General features: G+C 43.8%; 1 protein-coding gene across 20 annotated transcripts in view; it reads left to right on the forward strand.

The window, feature by feature from the left end:
* Positions 1-17672, forward strand: part of LOC135921341 (uncharacterized) — a 1279318-nt gene that overhangs the window by 683164 nt on the left and 578482 nt on the right. For all 20 annotated transcript variants that reach the window (XR_011508243.1, XR_011508238.1, XR_011508245.1 and 17 more), the window contains one exon: positions 13491-13548. Coding sequence is in view for 14 of the 20 variants with exons in the window: in XM_070524800.1 (XP_070380901.1) it covers positions 13491-13548 (58 nt within the window). In the remaining 6 variants the exon portion in view is untranslated. The remainder of the gene's footprint in view (positions 1-13490; positions 13549-17672) is intronic.

Consider the following 17672-nt stretch of genomic DNA (forward strand, 5'->3'; position numbering starts at 1 on the left):
CTGGCGACCATGCTTGCCAAGGAGTAGTGTAAATATTTAATCTGTTTCCATAATAGCATAAGACATGAATTTAAGGAATTCATCTATTATATTGAGCAATAAAAGTGGTTAATGCAATGCCGGTGCATTTGTTTTATTTTTTTCACTGCATGATTCAGCACTATATAAATTCTTTCTGTTTATGCAACATATATGAAAGTACAGCTGGTTCAGGAGCTTTATTAATCTACTAACGGTAATGCATAAGTGCAGATGAAAAGGAACAGGGGCACATGCATAATACCTGCATTCCATGCATTTCCATGCATTTCATATCTATAAAATGAAATGAAATACATTCAAAACGTTTTGCTACCGCATGTAAAGAAAAATGTAAACTAACTTGTAGATAGTCGCTTTGGAGTTATGGCCTTATAGACTCTTTGTAATTGTCTATAAAATGTCTGTGTCTATAAAGTGTCTATAGATTAATGAAAATGCATGTTTGTTGACAAGTGTATGCAGAATGGCATAGAAAAAAAGTGTATTGGATTATAAAGCTCTGTTTTTGTAGACTGAAGTCTATAGAATGTCTATAGTATAGCTTTAATATACATTTGTCTGTAGACATTCCATGGACTTCAGTCTACAAAAGTAGAACTGTACACCTATACACTTGTCCATAGACATTCTGCAGACAACTGTACAAACATGAATTTTAATTAATCAATAGACACTCTATAGACTCAGACTTTTTATAGACTAGTCCATAAAAAGTGTATGGCCATAAGTCTATGGACGGTCTATAGACATTCTATAGACTCAGACTTTTTATATACTAGTTAATAAAAAGTGTATGGCCATAAGTCTATAGACACTCTATAGACAGCCTATAGACTCAGACTTTTTATAGACTAGTCTATAAAAAGTTATGGCCATAAGTCTATAGACTGTCTATAGACAGTGTATAGACAGTCTATAGACTCAGACGTTTTATAGACTAGTCTATAAAAAGTGTGCGGCCATAAGTCTATAGACTGTCTATAGACTAGTCTAAAGAAATGTCTATAGACAGTCTATAAACTTAGACTTTTTATAGACCAGTCTATAAAAAGTGTATGGCCATAAATCTATAGACTGTCTATAGACCAGTCTAAAGAAATGTCTACAGACAGTCTATAGACTTCATAGACGAATGTCTATGGACTGTCTATGGACTTTCTATAAAAATTTTTGTAAGGGTTGAATGATTACGCCTGACTTCACCCACATGGAGTACATGTGTGCAAACACAGACAGCAAACCTTGCAATCGTTCAAGCAGATAAGCACTCAGAGTATAGTGTGCACACGAGAGCCTTTGCTTCGGCTTTCTTCCATCTTCTGGCACGTGACCTAAAAAAGGGCCAGAATAAAGACAAAACCAATGAGCCCACACATCCAACAAAACACGACAGAAGTTCGTCAGTGACGCATTAGGCATTCATCTCCGGCTGTGACATGTCCGTGGAACGCTGTGCATTAACGACCGCTTTGCTATGCCGATCGCGCTACTTGTCAAGCAAATCGTAATCAGTTCTTGTGCTCCGCATCGGGCGGCATTTCTGCATTTTGTTTTTCTTTTCTACTCTTGTTCTTTCTCTGACCGAATGCTCATGCGAGGGACAATTGCTGGAGCAATTTTCGCAGTCGCTGAGCGGAAAGTGTTGTTCCTGGGAGTTTGCTCGCAAATATTGGACCTCGTCGCTATCGATGCAGTTTCACCCGCTCGGCCATTGATCGTATGGCTGTTGAGCATGAGTGTTTTATCATGTTGCATCAGGAGCCGTAGTGTCGAATAACAATGTGAGGGAGCTTCGATCATGAACTTAGACCTGGCGATGTCATCGATATCGTAACAGCTTTCTCTCTCTGTGTTCTACACACAAGTAAAAATAGGATGTTCTTAGAATACTGCTTCTTGTGCAGTGTTGGCTGAGCTTCTTTGGGGACAATACGAGCACGCCACGCGAAACATTTGGTAGACAGAACGCCTAGAATTCGACTAAGCAACTCTCGTGTTCAAACAATATCATCATTGCTGAAACAAGCCTTGGTAAATGACTTGTTCTTGACTTTATCCAACGTTTTCGCATCACTAAATGGTCTAATTATGTGGTTCTGGCTAAGTAGGGCAGATACTCGATTATTGCTTGGTTGCTAAGGAACTGTGTGCACAGTCTGTGTTAGTAGGTCGGTAGTGGAAGAAGTATATCGCCATAACACCAAAAATCTTAGGACAGAGTCGATTGAGGCAGGACCAGTGCAAAAGGATCTCTCTATTAAAGATACCTTTGGCATTCGGTATGTAATATCATGACGTTGATAGTGATGCCAATGGCCGGAAATCATCAACCCCTCTTCCCAACCACCATAATTGATCTCAGCGTCTCGTCAGCCAAAGGTGAAAACGAATATATCATTTTCGTGTCCAGGATTTTATATACGACCACATAAATTTAGCAACAATGGCATGAGTTTGACTGACTCTTGTACTTTAGTAGTTGGTTACATCACGTGGTTCCCATCGTGATCTCTCTGGTCATCATGAGACCAGAGTTCTGAATGACGCTGCTACAGTTATCATTCGAGCCGCCTAACGTATAGCCACTTCTCTGATACGTGTAGATTCGCAGTTTCCTGCGCCATACGCGGTTGTACGCGACTGGCGGCCACGCATCGTTAAGTAACTTCCCAAATAACAATACGAGTCGGTTGTGGCACTTAACTTGTTAAAGCAGTAAACAAGGGGCCTAAAGGAATTGTGTTTGTTCCGCAAATATTTATTTCTGTATAATTCTTCTAGAGCTAATAGTAAAAACGCCACAATAGTCGGATACAACCTAAGTCTGCAGTGAAGCCCCGCCCACGCCTTATAACCGCCAGCCACTGTTCCTCCGCGAGGCTGCAAATAATTCGTACTTCAAACTTTTTTCTGTAACCCAAATACAACGGTTACAAAAATAAAGCAATTAGCGCGCAAGTTCCCCTCGCCTATTATAGTGGATAGGCGAATGCGTAATTCTTGATTGAACTGAAATAACATGCTTGCTTCGCTACAACTATTTGTTGTGAAGTTTCACTTCAGTTGGCAGTGAAGTTTCATGCGAAATGCGCAGACTCCATACATTTTGTCTATGCCTGTTGCACACCTCATTGCTACCGCCGATGAAAAGACTCTTCAAGATCAGCAGAAGCTCCGGAGGTATCAAGTACGATGCCTTGTTGAAAAGGCCGCATGACGAAGATTTTGTTTGCTATTGTGATTGGCTGGCGGAGTAACACTACTCCGCGCGGTACGTGTGACTTTGTTGCCCACTGCTGTTTGTAAGTTCTATTCTACCTAAGTAATCTTTATTTTACACTTTCTGTGGGCTTCTTTACTTGTTCTTTGCAGTGTTCTTCCTGCGCTTCTTTTCTGCGCGAATCCTTTTGACGTGGTTCTTTGTTTGCCAAGTAAAGGAGGGTGTATCGCATATGCGTAGCTGTAAAATACACCTTATTTCATTGCTCTTTTGTGGATTTCCGCGTTTTTATCGTGAATAGTTGGCGGTATTCACATTTGTACTAGTAAAGGTACCCCCCCTCATTTACACAGAAAAGTTACCTTGGGTTGCCCCCCCCCGAAAAAAATTCTGGGTACGTGGCTGTACTGCGGAAATAACATTAGCTTCTACGTGAAGATATTTAGCTTCTACGTGAAGAGCTTCGTTTACGGCGTCGCAAGTAAAAGCTGCTAGCATAAGGATTGAAGGTAATCCGAAGCCTGTACTTCCCATCACGCCCGTGTAGGTCGAGGCAACTCTGAGGAAAGCCCCTGCAGAAACTAGCACCACATTACCCTCTGGGGTATTTATTTAGAAACTCTGCGGGGACAGCAAACTATTGCCTCCATATGAACCAGTGCAAAGTGTAGGGTGGTGCGGTGTGGAGGGGTCTGCCTTTGCGAATGTGTACTACACCCACTAAGGTTTCCATACGCTGCATACAGACACATAGCATCGAAAAATTTTCTTATAGAGCACTCAGCTCACGGAATTGTACCAACTTGTGTGGGTTTCAGTATAAGCACTCAAAGCTTCGTTTTGCAATTATTGTTCTCCATTTTTATTTCATTACTTGTTCTTCTATGTATAGTTATCCACCTTCCTCTCCATCCTTACGCACTATGCTTTTTTCTCAGTTACAAGTTTTGACTTCATCTCCCTTCCCTCGGCTTCTGCGGACGCGTTCGTTGACGTAACGCTTTCTGGTTACTTTCGTGGCATGCTTGCACCTATTCTGCTGTGTGAGTCAATTACTTTCTAGAGTTGCGAACTTTTTTTTTTCATTATTTCCCAACACCCTTACGAAAATGAGAGACAAGTTTGTAGCCAACTGCGATTGATCGCCGACAATTCCCGCGCCCGTTAGCAAGCTCACTTTCTCAGCGCTTCTACTGAAGAACTGACCGCTGTAAATGATAGTCGGAATGCAAAGCTTTGGCTGTTTTTTGCTTATTAAATATTAACTTATAAATTAATTATTCGTTTATTTGTTACCGGTGTACAGTGCAATAAAGATGCGCACTTTTTCAAGATATCAGGTGCGCGCATTGCTCTACCTTGAACTTCAGCATCCACTTAAGGTTACACACACTTGAAAAAAATGGTGTAGAACAAACTATGCCGTTATCTTCATGTGAGCAGTCCCTTTGAAAGTAGATTGTGGAATGTGTTATCAAGCTCGTTATCTTACATTTGTGGCGTGTACAAAATTATAGGTACCTTTATAACCTAAGTTATGTTTATTGCCATCTACTTAGGTCTGGAAACAACAAGCGAAAAGCATGATCTGTTGTTTATACAACATGTGTGGGTAGGCGTGGGACCCGCGCAGTATATTTAGTTCATGATGTTATCTAGCCAATTAGCAGAACACGAGCAATATCCGCTCATATAGTTCATTTCAATGCCCTCGATTTACCTGGCAAAGTCGATTGTCGTCGGTAAAGTACAATAAAAATACTGCTGCGTAAACAATGTAGATCAAGCGTGCTATGCGTGGATATCACTGAATAATAGGATTATCCAGAATGAGATCTACAGTACAGGCGCAAAGGCAAAGCACGTTTCCGAAGCTAAGACAACGTCGTAAAGGCACTCATTCACTCCCGATAACAATGTGTCTTAGACACACCTTTCAACACTAACGAATGCTTCTTGGCTCTGGATAAAACAAAAGTGTTCACTTATCACTCATTTAGGCTTTGCACTAAAGTGAACGTATATTGCCTGCTTCTTATAGTCAATGTGGGAATTAGATGGAAGTTGAGGAATGAGCTGAACCTAACTGTGAAATTGTTGCACGAAGCTAATTTAGATTTCTGAATCTTTTATAGTTTAACACAGAGAGCTCCCGGCCATAATAATGAAATACATCTTCATAATCCTATTTTATGTCCACTGCAGGACGAAGGCCTCTCCCTGCAATTTCCTATTACCCTTGTCCGGCGCCAACCAGTTCCTACTAACGCCCTCGAATTTCCTAATTTCATCGCTCCACCTAGGCTTCTGCCGTCCTCGACTGCGTTTCCGTTCTCTTGATACCCATTCTGTAAGCCCAACGTTCCAACGGTTACCTAAGCGGCGCATTACATAACCTGCCCAGCTCCATTATTTTTCTCTTGATGTCAATTAGAATGTTGTCTACACCAGCTTGCTCTCTGATCCAAACCCCTCTCTTTCTGTCTCTTAATGTTATACCTAGCGATCTTCGTTCCATCGCTCTTTCCGCGGTCCTTAACTTGTTCTCAAGCTTCTTTGTCAGTCTTCAAGTCTCTTCCCAAATGAAATACAAGTGTTCATAAAATATTTAGGCACCATGTTGTTGTTCCATAATTTTGATTTTTTATATTAGCGCCGGTAATTATGAATAACTACGATTTTATTTACTTTTTATCCCGGCCCTGGGCCATTGGATGCTATCTATATAGTGTGCAGGATGCACTTTCTTGCATTTTTCGCGGGTTGCTCAAACAATGGTTCCACCTATTTTTCAAAAGGGAAATGCTCGCGAATGCTGTTAGGCTTTCTCCAATAACAGAGAATGCAGTACAACAGGAACGAGCTGTTCTTACGCAAATAAAAAAAATATTGTTGAAATACAGTGCAGCTCCAGAAGAATGCATAGCAACCTCCCTTGCACCTCCTCGCCAAGTACTTATAGCGGCGCCTGTATAATAAGACGTAATGCGGTGATACAGAACAAAGATAGTTTTGTTGTACTTATACTACATAAGATCGGCTACCAAAAAAACAAACATTTCTAATCCATTACGGCACAGCTAAGCATAGGGGGTGGCCAGCGTAAACAAAATGAAATCTTGAAAGAGGCAGTGATGCACGTCCACTTCGCCCTAGCTACGAGGGGCTCATCAGACGCTGCGTCGCTTTATGCCATCAACACAAAGCTTTCCTATAAATATGATGAAGAAAGAACAGACTAGGCACTGGAGTCCATTCACGCCCGCGAACAAAAAGAAACGAATAACTCTCGAACGTTGCCGACGAAGGGCATTTCAAAGCCTACCGATGGAAAGCAAGATATACAAAGTACACGCTTCCTCGAGGCAAATGGAGAGCAACCATTATTAGCTGTTCCATTCCGAAGTAGCCATCGACAGGAAGCCGATTCGGGAGAGAGCTAACGGCTCACGCCAACACAAAATGCACAAGCAAGTCACTGCGCACCGTCACAAAGAGAGCAAAGCGCGAGGTTCGCGTAGCGCCGTCCTTACGCTCTCCTCTTGCGTGTTGTTCTAACACCTCCGCTCTTCCGGCAATCGCCGACAGGGACTGCTGAGGCAAAAGGATGTAGAGGCCTCCTCCCGAACACTTTGAGGACTCACCTCCCCCCCCCCCCCCTTCACAGTGGTCATCAGGGGAGCGGCCAAGCAGCTAACTGATGCGCTGACGCGCGTCGTTCCCCGTCTCTCCCAGGGGTGCAACGAGAAAACGAAAGCTGGTAGCACTCTGCCCTCACCACTCCCCAATCCCCAACCAACCTCCTCAGCTCTCCGTGATTTCATGCACTGAAGCCCCGAAACACAAAACGAGGATTGGCCCGTTGGGTAAGTACAACGACGGCAATGTACTTTGTTGTCTCATGTTAATGCTTGCTTGGCATATTGCCAGAAATGGAGAAGGCCCTGATTTCCCTAAGGTGCTTTTTTTTCGGAGTGAGGGCAAACAGCTGCATGGTTCTTTGTATAAGAGTATTTTTCGGGAAGTGTTAGCTCGTCAGATAGAACAGTGTTCTTATACCAGTACGAGCTCTGAAAAGGTTTGCAACGACATGTGCTGGCTGTCCCTTACAGTGAACATAAAATTACCGGAACACCTCAACAACAGCAAGCAGCTATAACTAGCAAACATCATTGAATGCAAGCTTAAGTAGTCACATGCTAAAGCGTGGACTAGGAACGGGTATCTCTCAACAGCACTGATGGCTAGTGGAAATACAAAGTAGTGTGATGGTTACATTAATTGGTTAGCGACATTCCATAGTAATAGACAATAAAAGCCCGTGGTATGTGCGTGTTCATTGCTTGCGCAAGCTCTCGCCTGCTTTCATGGTAAGGCCCAATGAAAACGGTCCATGCGTCTCAACTTACTGGCTTGCGCGCGAAGAGTTCTTAACCCAATGGACGCTCTGCAAAGGCACGATGACATGAGACGACGGTTATCAAATGCTGATGATGATGGTATAACGACAACAGCGTGAAGACCATGGCATGGTGAGAGTGCAATGACGACGAGTGTATGACGAGTTGGCGTGACGACAACCTGATAACGAAGCTGGAATGACAACGATGGCATAAACAAAACTGCATGATGACGATAGTATTATAACGGATGCGAGATAGCTGCTGTCTGATCACGACGCAATGACGATGATGGTATAAAAATGGCGCCATAATCACGATTGAATGGCGACAGCATAACGGCATCATGACCACGTGCCTACGGTCCACGCACACACGTACCTAGTGGCCCAAGCTGGTTGACAACATGGGCTTTTGTGTCGGCTTGAGAGGATGGACGGATGGACGGACGGACGGACGGACGGACGGACGGACGGACGGACGGACAGACGGACGGACGGACGGACGGACGGATGGATGGATGGATGGATGGATGGATGGATGGATGGATGGATGGATGGATGGACGGATGGACGGACCGACGGACGGACGGACGGACAGACGGACGGATAGGTGGGCTCAAACGCCTAAAGTGTGTAAAGAATGCTAATCGCGGTAAAAGCGTAGACATGCCCCCTCCGGGTTCAGCTGTCTTAGGCTCTCCTATCGAAGATGACTTGACAAGAGCTGGTCATCTCCTGTAAACCCTTCTGGGATCGACCAGCGCCTGTGGACTGCTTTAATGCCCTAACACGGTTCCGCGCCAAGGAAAATTTGAACAAACTGTGGACGTCTGGGGATAGGGAGTACCATATGTAAAAAAAAGATAACAAATATGTTTTCAGTTATATCTTGATTACTGTAAGTTGTTTACTGTAAAATTCTTCCCAACTTATCGAAAACTCAGCCGTAGCCTTTGATTTAGGTACCAGTGCTTAAATCAGCCTTTTGAGGCATTTAGCTTTGCGTTGCATACGCGGTTATCACTTTAAAGTTTTATAGAATTTCTAACAATTGGCTGTTGCACATAGCGTTATTCCGGTCCTTGTGCTGGATCATTTAGAGACGCGGACGTTACCATAATCACATAATGAACAAATTACGAAAACCTATGAATTAACTTCTTCAACTAATTACTTCGCGACACGTATTGTAATTAACAAATTTTAGCCCGTAAGTTTACTAAGCGCGTTCACTTGAAATGAACTTCCAGAATGGCACTTGTTTCGTGATATGCTGCCTAAAGCTCGCCGCAAAAAATTGACTTTTGTATCACTCACTTCTTTCAAAAGACGTTTTTTTTGTCTATTGAAGCACTAAAGTAACTTGGACGCCCATTTATTTTTTCCGACAATTTGGGAAATAATATCTCGAAACTGGTGTCATCCTGGAAATTCATTTTAAGAGGATTCGTCCAGAAAACTCGCCGGCTACAATTTGTAAATCTCAGTATGTGCTGTTAAGTAAATAATTAAGAAAGCACGTACTACATATACGGTAATTAGTTCAATGTATTTTGATTTCAAATGGTAGTGATGCCAGCCGTTTTGAATAATCCGCCGCAAGGACAATAATTATGCTTCCTTACACAGACAAGCTTTTTTTAAACTCCTGAAATTTTAAAAACGATCAGCCCGTATATGATACATTGGGCGTTAGATAGCTAATGTGGCCCTGATTCAAGGCCAGTTGCAATAGTCGATACTTGGCAGATAACTTTCCCAAAACTACAATAATCACATTGTTCTAACGATGCTTCATCACCGTTAAAGTTGGTTATCTGAATTCGAGCAAACAGTTAGGCTATATTCCAAAGTACAACTTATGGATTGCTTTGGGTTCGGCCCTTGAGTACACGCGGTACCTCATTTGTTACTGATCACAAATTTCTAAGCAACCTGAAAAAGATTCTCCAGCTCCGCAGCACGTAAGTACTCTTTTACGGTCCATTGCTCACTCGCTACTTGCTCGACGCGAAAGCATCAAATGATCAATGCGCCGAAGGAATGGACTACCCCACTCCGGCGGACTATCCAGTCTTAATGGGAGTTTGCGCGCAAAGACGGCTGGTTACGAGCGTAGATTCTTTTTTGTTTACTTTATAATACCCACCTCCATCGACCCTCACCCCTGCTTAGGACACTTAGGCCAGTGAGCCTCAGTTCACATTCCATTAAAGTTCATTCCCTCTATCTTGTCTTGCTCTCGTTAACAGAGCAATATAAATTCGCAGTTTTGCAGTGACTTCAAGAGTAAGCATTAGAGGCAGAACGCGGCTGGTAGCAACCTTCTACGAACGTTTCTAGTTTTGTCGATTACCACCACAGATGGACATAAGGGGGTTTACTTCAATGTAAGTTTCGAGATGCGAACTGCAGGCATCATTGTCTCGTTTAGTGTGGTCACACTTCCTTGGAATGTCAGTTTGTTGTCACCTGCGATTTTACCCCTGACCTGCAAGCTGTGCGCACTCATGCCGTCTGTTGTCAGTATACTGCTACCTTTGTGGCCGGTAGTATCCACCAAGTCACCATTGTGTAGCTTTTTTAGTTCTTGTTGAATATAGATAAATGTATTTCAGTGCGCCATAAAGGACCCGACTACTCCCGTGCTCTAACCTCTAATGTCCAATAAGAAGAGAAACGTTGTGCGAAGTCACCATACAAGAAGCACTTTAGGACAAGTTCTTGCGAATGACACAGCTGCCGCGCCAGAACACAGGTTCAGTGCAGTCCATGTCGTAAAAGTAAAAAAAAAAGGAGAAGAACGTAGAGGCCACCCTAACATATCATACGCCTCATGACATCATGCTATCTCTAATAATTTTTTCCCTAGATTCTCGCTTCTTCAATAATTTCTATCGATGTACGTCGTTCCCGCATTTGCGGGGTCTGCTGGCGACGCTTCGAAGAGCTTCCCCAACGGAAGTTGTGTTCTTTCAAAAATCTTAGCATTTTTTGAAATGTTTTAACAGAGGCTGAATGGTTACCACCACAGCATGGGAGAAAGCGAACAGCAATCTTGGTTGCTGTTTTGTTGTAGTGGTTCTTTTGGTTCTTCTATTTGCATTATGTTAATTATCGTCAAGCCATTGTCATTGTCATATCAATCCAGCTAATCCCTTATGAGCACCGTGTATTAGACTTCTTTTTGTGTGGTGCTCAACGATTTCTTTACGTTCGAGAAGCCACCCCGCAGCAATTCACATGTTTTTCGTCAAAAGCATAAAAACTGAAATCCACACGCCAGTCGAATCCATGAACACAAGAAACGTATGTCGAAAAGTCTAGTGCCTACCCGTAGCGACAACACCCGGCAAAGCATCTAGGGCTGCCACTGACAAACAATACGAGTGAGGTACAATAAACGGGGGAACCTTTGAACGTGACGTACGTGCGTCTTCTGACTTTCGTTGCAGCCGTTCTATTTAATGCCAGGTACCAGCGCAGTACAACCCGAGTCCATTTAGGAGCACGAAGCGGTGGAGACAGCTCACGGAAAGTTGCCTGAGGGAGTTCGTTAGCGGAGCGGAACTTCTTTCATCGGCTGTTAGTGGCCGTGACAAGGCACGATCAAGGGAGTAGAGGGCTCTGCGTGGTCACCTATCATTTAGATGCCGCCACCGTTCCAGGTGCCATTCTCGACTCCTACGTGCAAAAAAGACCGGGTTCGTTCGCTACCTACCTTCTCTCCTAAGACGAATAAAGCATTGAGATGAACTGAAGAGGGCAGGCTGCCTTTTAGGTGCTGCGAACGAAACCGTATTTCGTCGGTGGCTTGCCTTACGTTTGCTAACTTAGCGTTCGGGAAAGTGTTTGCAACGAGGCATGTACAAGGTACGAACTTGCTAAGCGTTTCTTAATATCCTAATTCGAAATTGTGGAGACACGAGGAGCGTTACGGCTTGAAATATCTCAAGAATAGTAGTCTGTGATATAACATTTACAAATATAATTGCATTTGTGTATCTTGATGAATGTTTGAGAAGTTTCGTGTAGTGTTCTTTTTACTTTGCGGTGAATGCTTCTGACAAAATCTCTCCATTGAAGATGAATTGGAAGTAACTTAAGCAGAGATGCGCTTCCAAATCGGAGCTGTCGAATAATAAGTTCGCTGGTGCGGTGCGGCAAAACATATGTTAAAAGGCAATTCCGATGTTACATTTGTGCAACGTGTGCTTTTGTTTGCGTCTTTATTTTGACTGTGATTGCTTCCAAACAATCTTGGACGCGAAGATTATTATCGGCAGGATCCGTGCGCACAAGTGTTCCTGAAGCATGCATCAATGGTTCTCGAGGTTTGGTGGGAAGCTACGTGATCACTTTATATTACAGCCAAATTAGTCTAGTTCTCGCTATCTACTGGCGTTTTAGAAAACGGTGACTCTACCCACAATTCTTTTCATTAGTGCTCACCCATTTGAAAATTATAATGAGGCTCATCAATGCGAGAGCCCGAGGGTGTTGCGCAACCGTAGCAGAACTGGTACGAGAGAAAAAGGCCTCAATTTTCTGAACGCCAGCTGCTGTTCACGCAAGAGCATTGCCAAAGCTGTCGCGAAATACGGAACGTTGATCCTCCGTGATAAATGGTTCGTTACGTCGATTACACTTATCCACGGGGCCCGTGACAGTATAAACCTCCGGGCCATTCTCCCCGGACGGTGAATAATGGCGGCTCCGCAGAAAATGGCAAAGCCAGCTTTATTTCCCTGCCATGATCCCAGCTCTACGGCTCTATACCGAGTGCTGCCAGCATACGACAGCGCACGTGCTTGACTTCCGCAGAAGGATAAAGATGTAAAAGTGCGCAACTTAGGTTTAGCACAGAAAACGCTAAAGATGTGAAAGCTGACCTGATAAGTATGATATATCTTCGGCGTACCTTGAAGCGTGTTACTGCCTTCGTTAAACTCTTCAAACATTGCCGGTGGCTACGCAGGCTCCATTCGATGCCCTCCTTGTGCATGGAAAATATTGGTTTCAATGTGAGATCGTACCATGTCTCAGCCATTGAAAGTTGTTTTGATCTCACTTCCCTTATGTGTCTCACCGTTTGTCGCCCATAAATAGTCACTTTGTCGGAGTACTTGTACTTTGTTTGGATTTCTGTTTTTCTTACAATGCCTCTACCTCTGTTGAAACGATATGAAGGTCAGCGTGGATTGACGTGATGTTACATATAAGCATAAAATTTTAACGTAATCATTGCCTTTCTAGACGACCTTGCGAAATATTGTTGATATGTACCGTACTGTTTCTTTTTCATTTTTCCAGTGCACTTCTTTCACACTAACCGAGTGTTTCTTTCGTTGTTTTTTTTTAGTCTCTCCCATTCATTTGAAATGCCATATCACGGGTCACCCAAATAATTATTAAATTGCTTACTTCTTCTATATTTTTGTTGCTTGAGTGGTGGATAAACTTCCGCCAGAACCTATCTCATGATAGCTGCTGAAGTTCATACGATTAGCATTCAAGCAGTGTAGTGACACCGTATTGCTGAAGACATATTTAATTGGAATCGTTATTGGTTATTCTAAGATGTCCATTCCTTCAGGTTCATTACTTACTGCAGTGATGTAACGCTGATTTCGGATTCGGTGTTAAGGTAAGCTTCTTTTTATGTGAGCATTAATGCTAGACGTAAATGTTACGCAAAATGAACGTCAATGGTGGAAGCGTTTGTAGTAAATCGTGCAAATGGCCTATATATTTTTGCACGTCTCTTTACTTGACTTCCTCAACTTTATGTTGCAAACTTTCTTCCACTTCCTAAATTTTCTGCAGGCAGCAGGACAAACAGGACAAGCAGGACAACAGGAAAGAGAAACCAACATCGTCCAATGTAAGTTCAAGTGCGAGCTTGTTCTCGTCCGTGCTTTTTCGTCATTCGACTGATTCTTTTGCTAAACTCACTTCTTGTCTACTCTCCTGCTTGTGCATTGGGGTATACATATTGTTTCAGTGGCATTGGCGAAGAAAGGGCGTATAACAAGTGGCATATACTCTGGTTATGGTTATAGACAGAGAAAAGCATAAATGAAAGGCATGGAGCTACACGTCCTGATGTCACCAATCTACGACATTTGTTAGAATTCTCCAAACTTGAAGTGTACGTGCATTCGTGTATTTCACCTTTGTGGGGAAAGCGGCCGGCTTAGCCTGCAAAGCAATCTCTTGACTTCCTGCTAGGCCCCATCGTCATTTATCAGCTGAGGAGAAGCGAAGAAAAGCAATAAACGCTGATACGAAGTCAAAGTGTGATAGGCAGCGAAACCTGCACGTGCAGTTGGTACGCAATCAAGCTTTCTGTCATAACTTTGGGAGAGTCGGTAGCGACTGCTTGTGTCAGCATACCTCTTTTAGGGCTGTTTTCACAGCTCTGCATGCCCTCGACAGAGGTACCATGGGAACGGAGCTCTCGTTTTGTCATCGGTTGGCACTCGGAGAAATAATCTACATGGCAGCGGCTGCCAAGGGAGCTGCTATTGAGCCTATGCGCAGGATTAGAACCGCACGTGCAACCCTGTGCACCGCAATCACATACAACACCAATGAACGTACGGGTGTTGGTCGCCTTGCATTGAGGCCATAGGAGCTATTCATTGTGCTACTTACTTTATGTTCCTTCTTTTCGTAATTAACATCGAAATGAAGACATTTAGTCACTGTGTGATATGGTTGTAGTGGCGGTGATGGGGGTGTTGCTACAGGCTGGTTTAGCCTTTCATAGCTGGCCGGCAATTCTTTCACCTGAACGCCTCTTACTCCGCCAAATACGTCACCATGAGTCCATCAGACGTGTCTCTCGCAGAAATGTGCCATGGGTTCATCAGATGTGAGAAGAATGCGTGACACTTACATTGGCATTCTTTTGACTAATCTTTTGACGGCGGTGTGATGAAAAGGTGAGCGCGGTAGCGCCTGTCGGCTCTGTAGCAGACGCCCGGAAAAGGAACGTGTCGAATAGGAGTGTGCCGCGATTTGGCGTAAGAATGTAGCCTCAACTGCGTATGCATAATGTGCGATCATGCTACCAGCTGACCATGGTTCTTCTATTTTTTTTTTCATTTACTCCGAGCTTTTCTTCCTCCTCATTCTCATACGACGCCGTATAAGTTTAATGCGCTGCCATTTTTATTGCACCTTTATCTTAGCGTAAGAACGTTTTTGGCCAAGAAATTGCGTACGAACCCCCCGCCGTGGTTGCTCAGTGGCTATGGTGTTGGGCTGCTGAGCACGAGGTCGCGGGATCGAATCCCGGCCACGGCGGCCGCATTTCGATGGGGGCGAAATGCGAAAACACCCGTGTACTTAGATTTAGGTGCACGTTAAAGAACCCCAGGTGGTCGAAATTTCCGGAGTCCTCCACTACGGCGTGCCTCATAATCAGAAAGTGGTTTTGCCACGTAAAACCCCAAATATTATTATTATTATGCGTACGAACAGTGCAACAGCCCAGTAATCTAACGTTAAGGTACAGACTACCCTGTGGCGCATGTTGGCAGGAAGGCGGATAGCGAAACGTGTATATATATATATATATATATATATATATATATATATATATATATATATATATATATATATATATATATATAGTAATGGTTACCCGGAAAATGCGTGAAGTATCCTAGAACTTAAAATTTTTGAAGTTATAGTGTTTTAGGTGGCAAAACTCCTCCCTGATTATGAGGCACACCATAGTGGAGGACTCCGGAAATTTCGACCACCTGGGGCTCTTTATCTGCACCTAAATCTGGGTAAACGGGTGTTTTTATTTTTCGCCCCATCGAGATGCAGTCGCCGCGGCCGGAACTCAATCCCGCGGCCTCGTTCTTAGCAGCTCAACACCACAGCCCCTGAGCAACCACGGCGGGTAAGTATCCTAGAAACCCGACGTGGTTGCTCAGCGGCAATGGTGTTGGGCTGCTGAGCACGAGGTCGCGGGATCGAATCCCGGCCACGGCGGCCGCATTTCGATGGGGGCGAAATGCGAAAACACCCGTGTACTTAGATATAGGTGCACGTTAAAGAACCCCAGGTGGTCGAAATTTCCGGAGTCCTCCACTACGGCGTGCCTCATAATCAGAAAGTGGTTTTGGCACGTAAAACCCCAAATATTATTATTATTATGCGTACGAACAGTGCAACAGCCCAGTAATCTAACGTTAAGGTACAGACTACCCTGTGGCGCATGTTGGCAGGAAGGCGGATAGCGAAACGTGTATATATATATCTATCTATATATATATATATATATATATAGTAATGGTTACCCGGAAAATGCGTGAAGTATCCTAGAACTTAAAATTTTTGAAGTTATAGTGTTTTAGGTGGCTAAACTCCTCCCTGATTATGAGGCACACCATAGTGGAGGACTCCGGAAATTTCGACCACCTGGGGCTCTTTATCTGCACCTAAATCTGGGTAAACGGGTGTTTTTATTTTTCGCCCCATCGAAATGCAGTCGCTGCGGCCGGAACTCAATCCCGCGGCCTCGTTCTTAGCAGCTCAACACCACAGCCCCTGAGCAACCACGGCGGGTAAGTATCCTAGAAACCCGACGTGGTTGCTCAGTGGCAATGGTGTTGGGCTGCTGAGCACGAGGTTGCGGGATTGAATCCCGGCCAAGGCGGCCGCATTCTGATGGGGCGAAATGCCAAAACACCCGTTTACTTAGATTTAGGTGCACGTTAAATAACCCAAGGTGGTCAAAAGTTTCGGAGTCCTCCACTATGGTATGCCTCATAATCAGAAAGTGGTTTTCACACGTAAAGCCCTATAATTAAATAAAAAGTATCATAGAACTTCCAGTCGCATTACCAGCAGTGCTTAGAACGGTGCGACCATGTAAGGTAGGTCTTACGTTGGTCAGTTCTAGAAGAAAAAAAAGAAAGCTCTCGAGGAAACTGCTTATGCCATATTTGACGTTTGAAAGCTGTTGTTGCCATATCGTATTTTGTTTCAGCAGCTTTACATTCACTTTCCTCCATCTATAACGCTTGCTTTAGCAAAAGCGGTCTCACAGCGCGAATCTTTTAAGCCTAATGAGCACTGTTCCCTACTGCAGGGTCATGTACCTCAGCTCAAGCTTTTATAAAATTTTGCCTCCTTCCGGCGTCCAACTACTTTTGTAATACGTACCAAACATCGCGCACTACTCGCAATCAATCTGTTGCGGAAAAATTTTCCAGAATGAACCGTGCTCTCTCGGCTGACTTTTAGGTATTTTTGTGTACTCGTTCAATAATTTTTAGCTGTTTTTTGTAAAGATCATAATCAACGCAATCTGCGCAGTTACTTCGTCGTTTGAATGTAATGATGCATGCACTGCAAGCACCAAACTGCCCTATTAAAAAGCGCTTCCTTAGATTTCAAGCGCAATTTAGTGCTATCGCAGTTATTTCCACGATGGCTGGAAATTTTGGGAAGGTTCATATTGATATCAATCAAACGAGAATGTTAGAACCACTGCTGAAGGATACGTGTGGCCCGTGGTCTGCAGAGGATTCGTGATACACGGCCGCGTATGATGACGTAGTCAACGATTATCTGCTGGCACTAGAAATGTTGCTTCCAAGCGCAACTTCCCGAATGAACTCTGTCCTGACATAGCAAATACAATAGAACCCCCCACCCCTCCCATTGAACAACAAGGTACTTAAGGTAGCACAGCGAACATTTATCGTCGAGAATGATGCATGCATCAGTCACTTCGCAATAGCGGTGAATGTATAAGGAAACGTATGCGAAATGGGTCACTGTGATGAATGGACCTATCGTGCTGCGCCTATTGAACCCGGACTAAGTTCAATTTGAGGCCGGTCGTTGAAGCAGTAAATACACTCTACCGCTCATGTCTGCGTATCAAAACACGCCCGACGGGGCACAGCATATGGCACGAAATGCCTAGGCCAATCCGCTTATGCCCACGTCGCGCACACCTAATTGCTGCAATCTGTCTAG

This window comes from Dermacentor albipictus, chromosome 9 (assembly GCF_038994185.2).
Source record: "Dermacentor albipictus isolate Rhodes 1998 colony chromosome 9, USDA_Dalb.pri_finalv2, whole genome shotgun sequence".
In the NCBI taxonomy this organism is placed as follows: Eukaryota; Metazoa; Arthropoda; class Arachnida; order Ixodida; family Ixodidae; genus Dermacentor; species Dermacentor albipictus.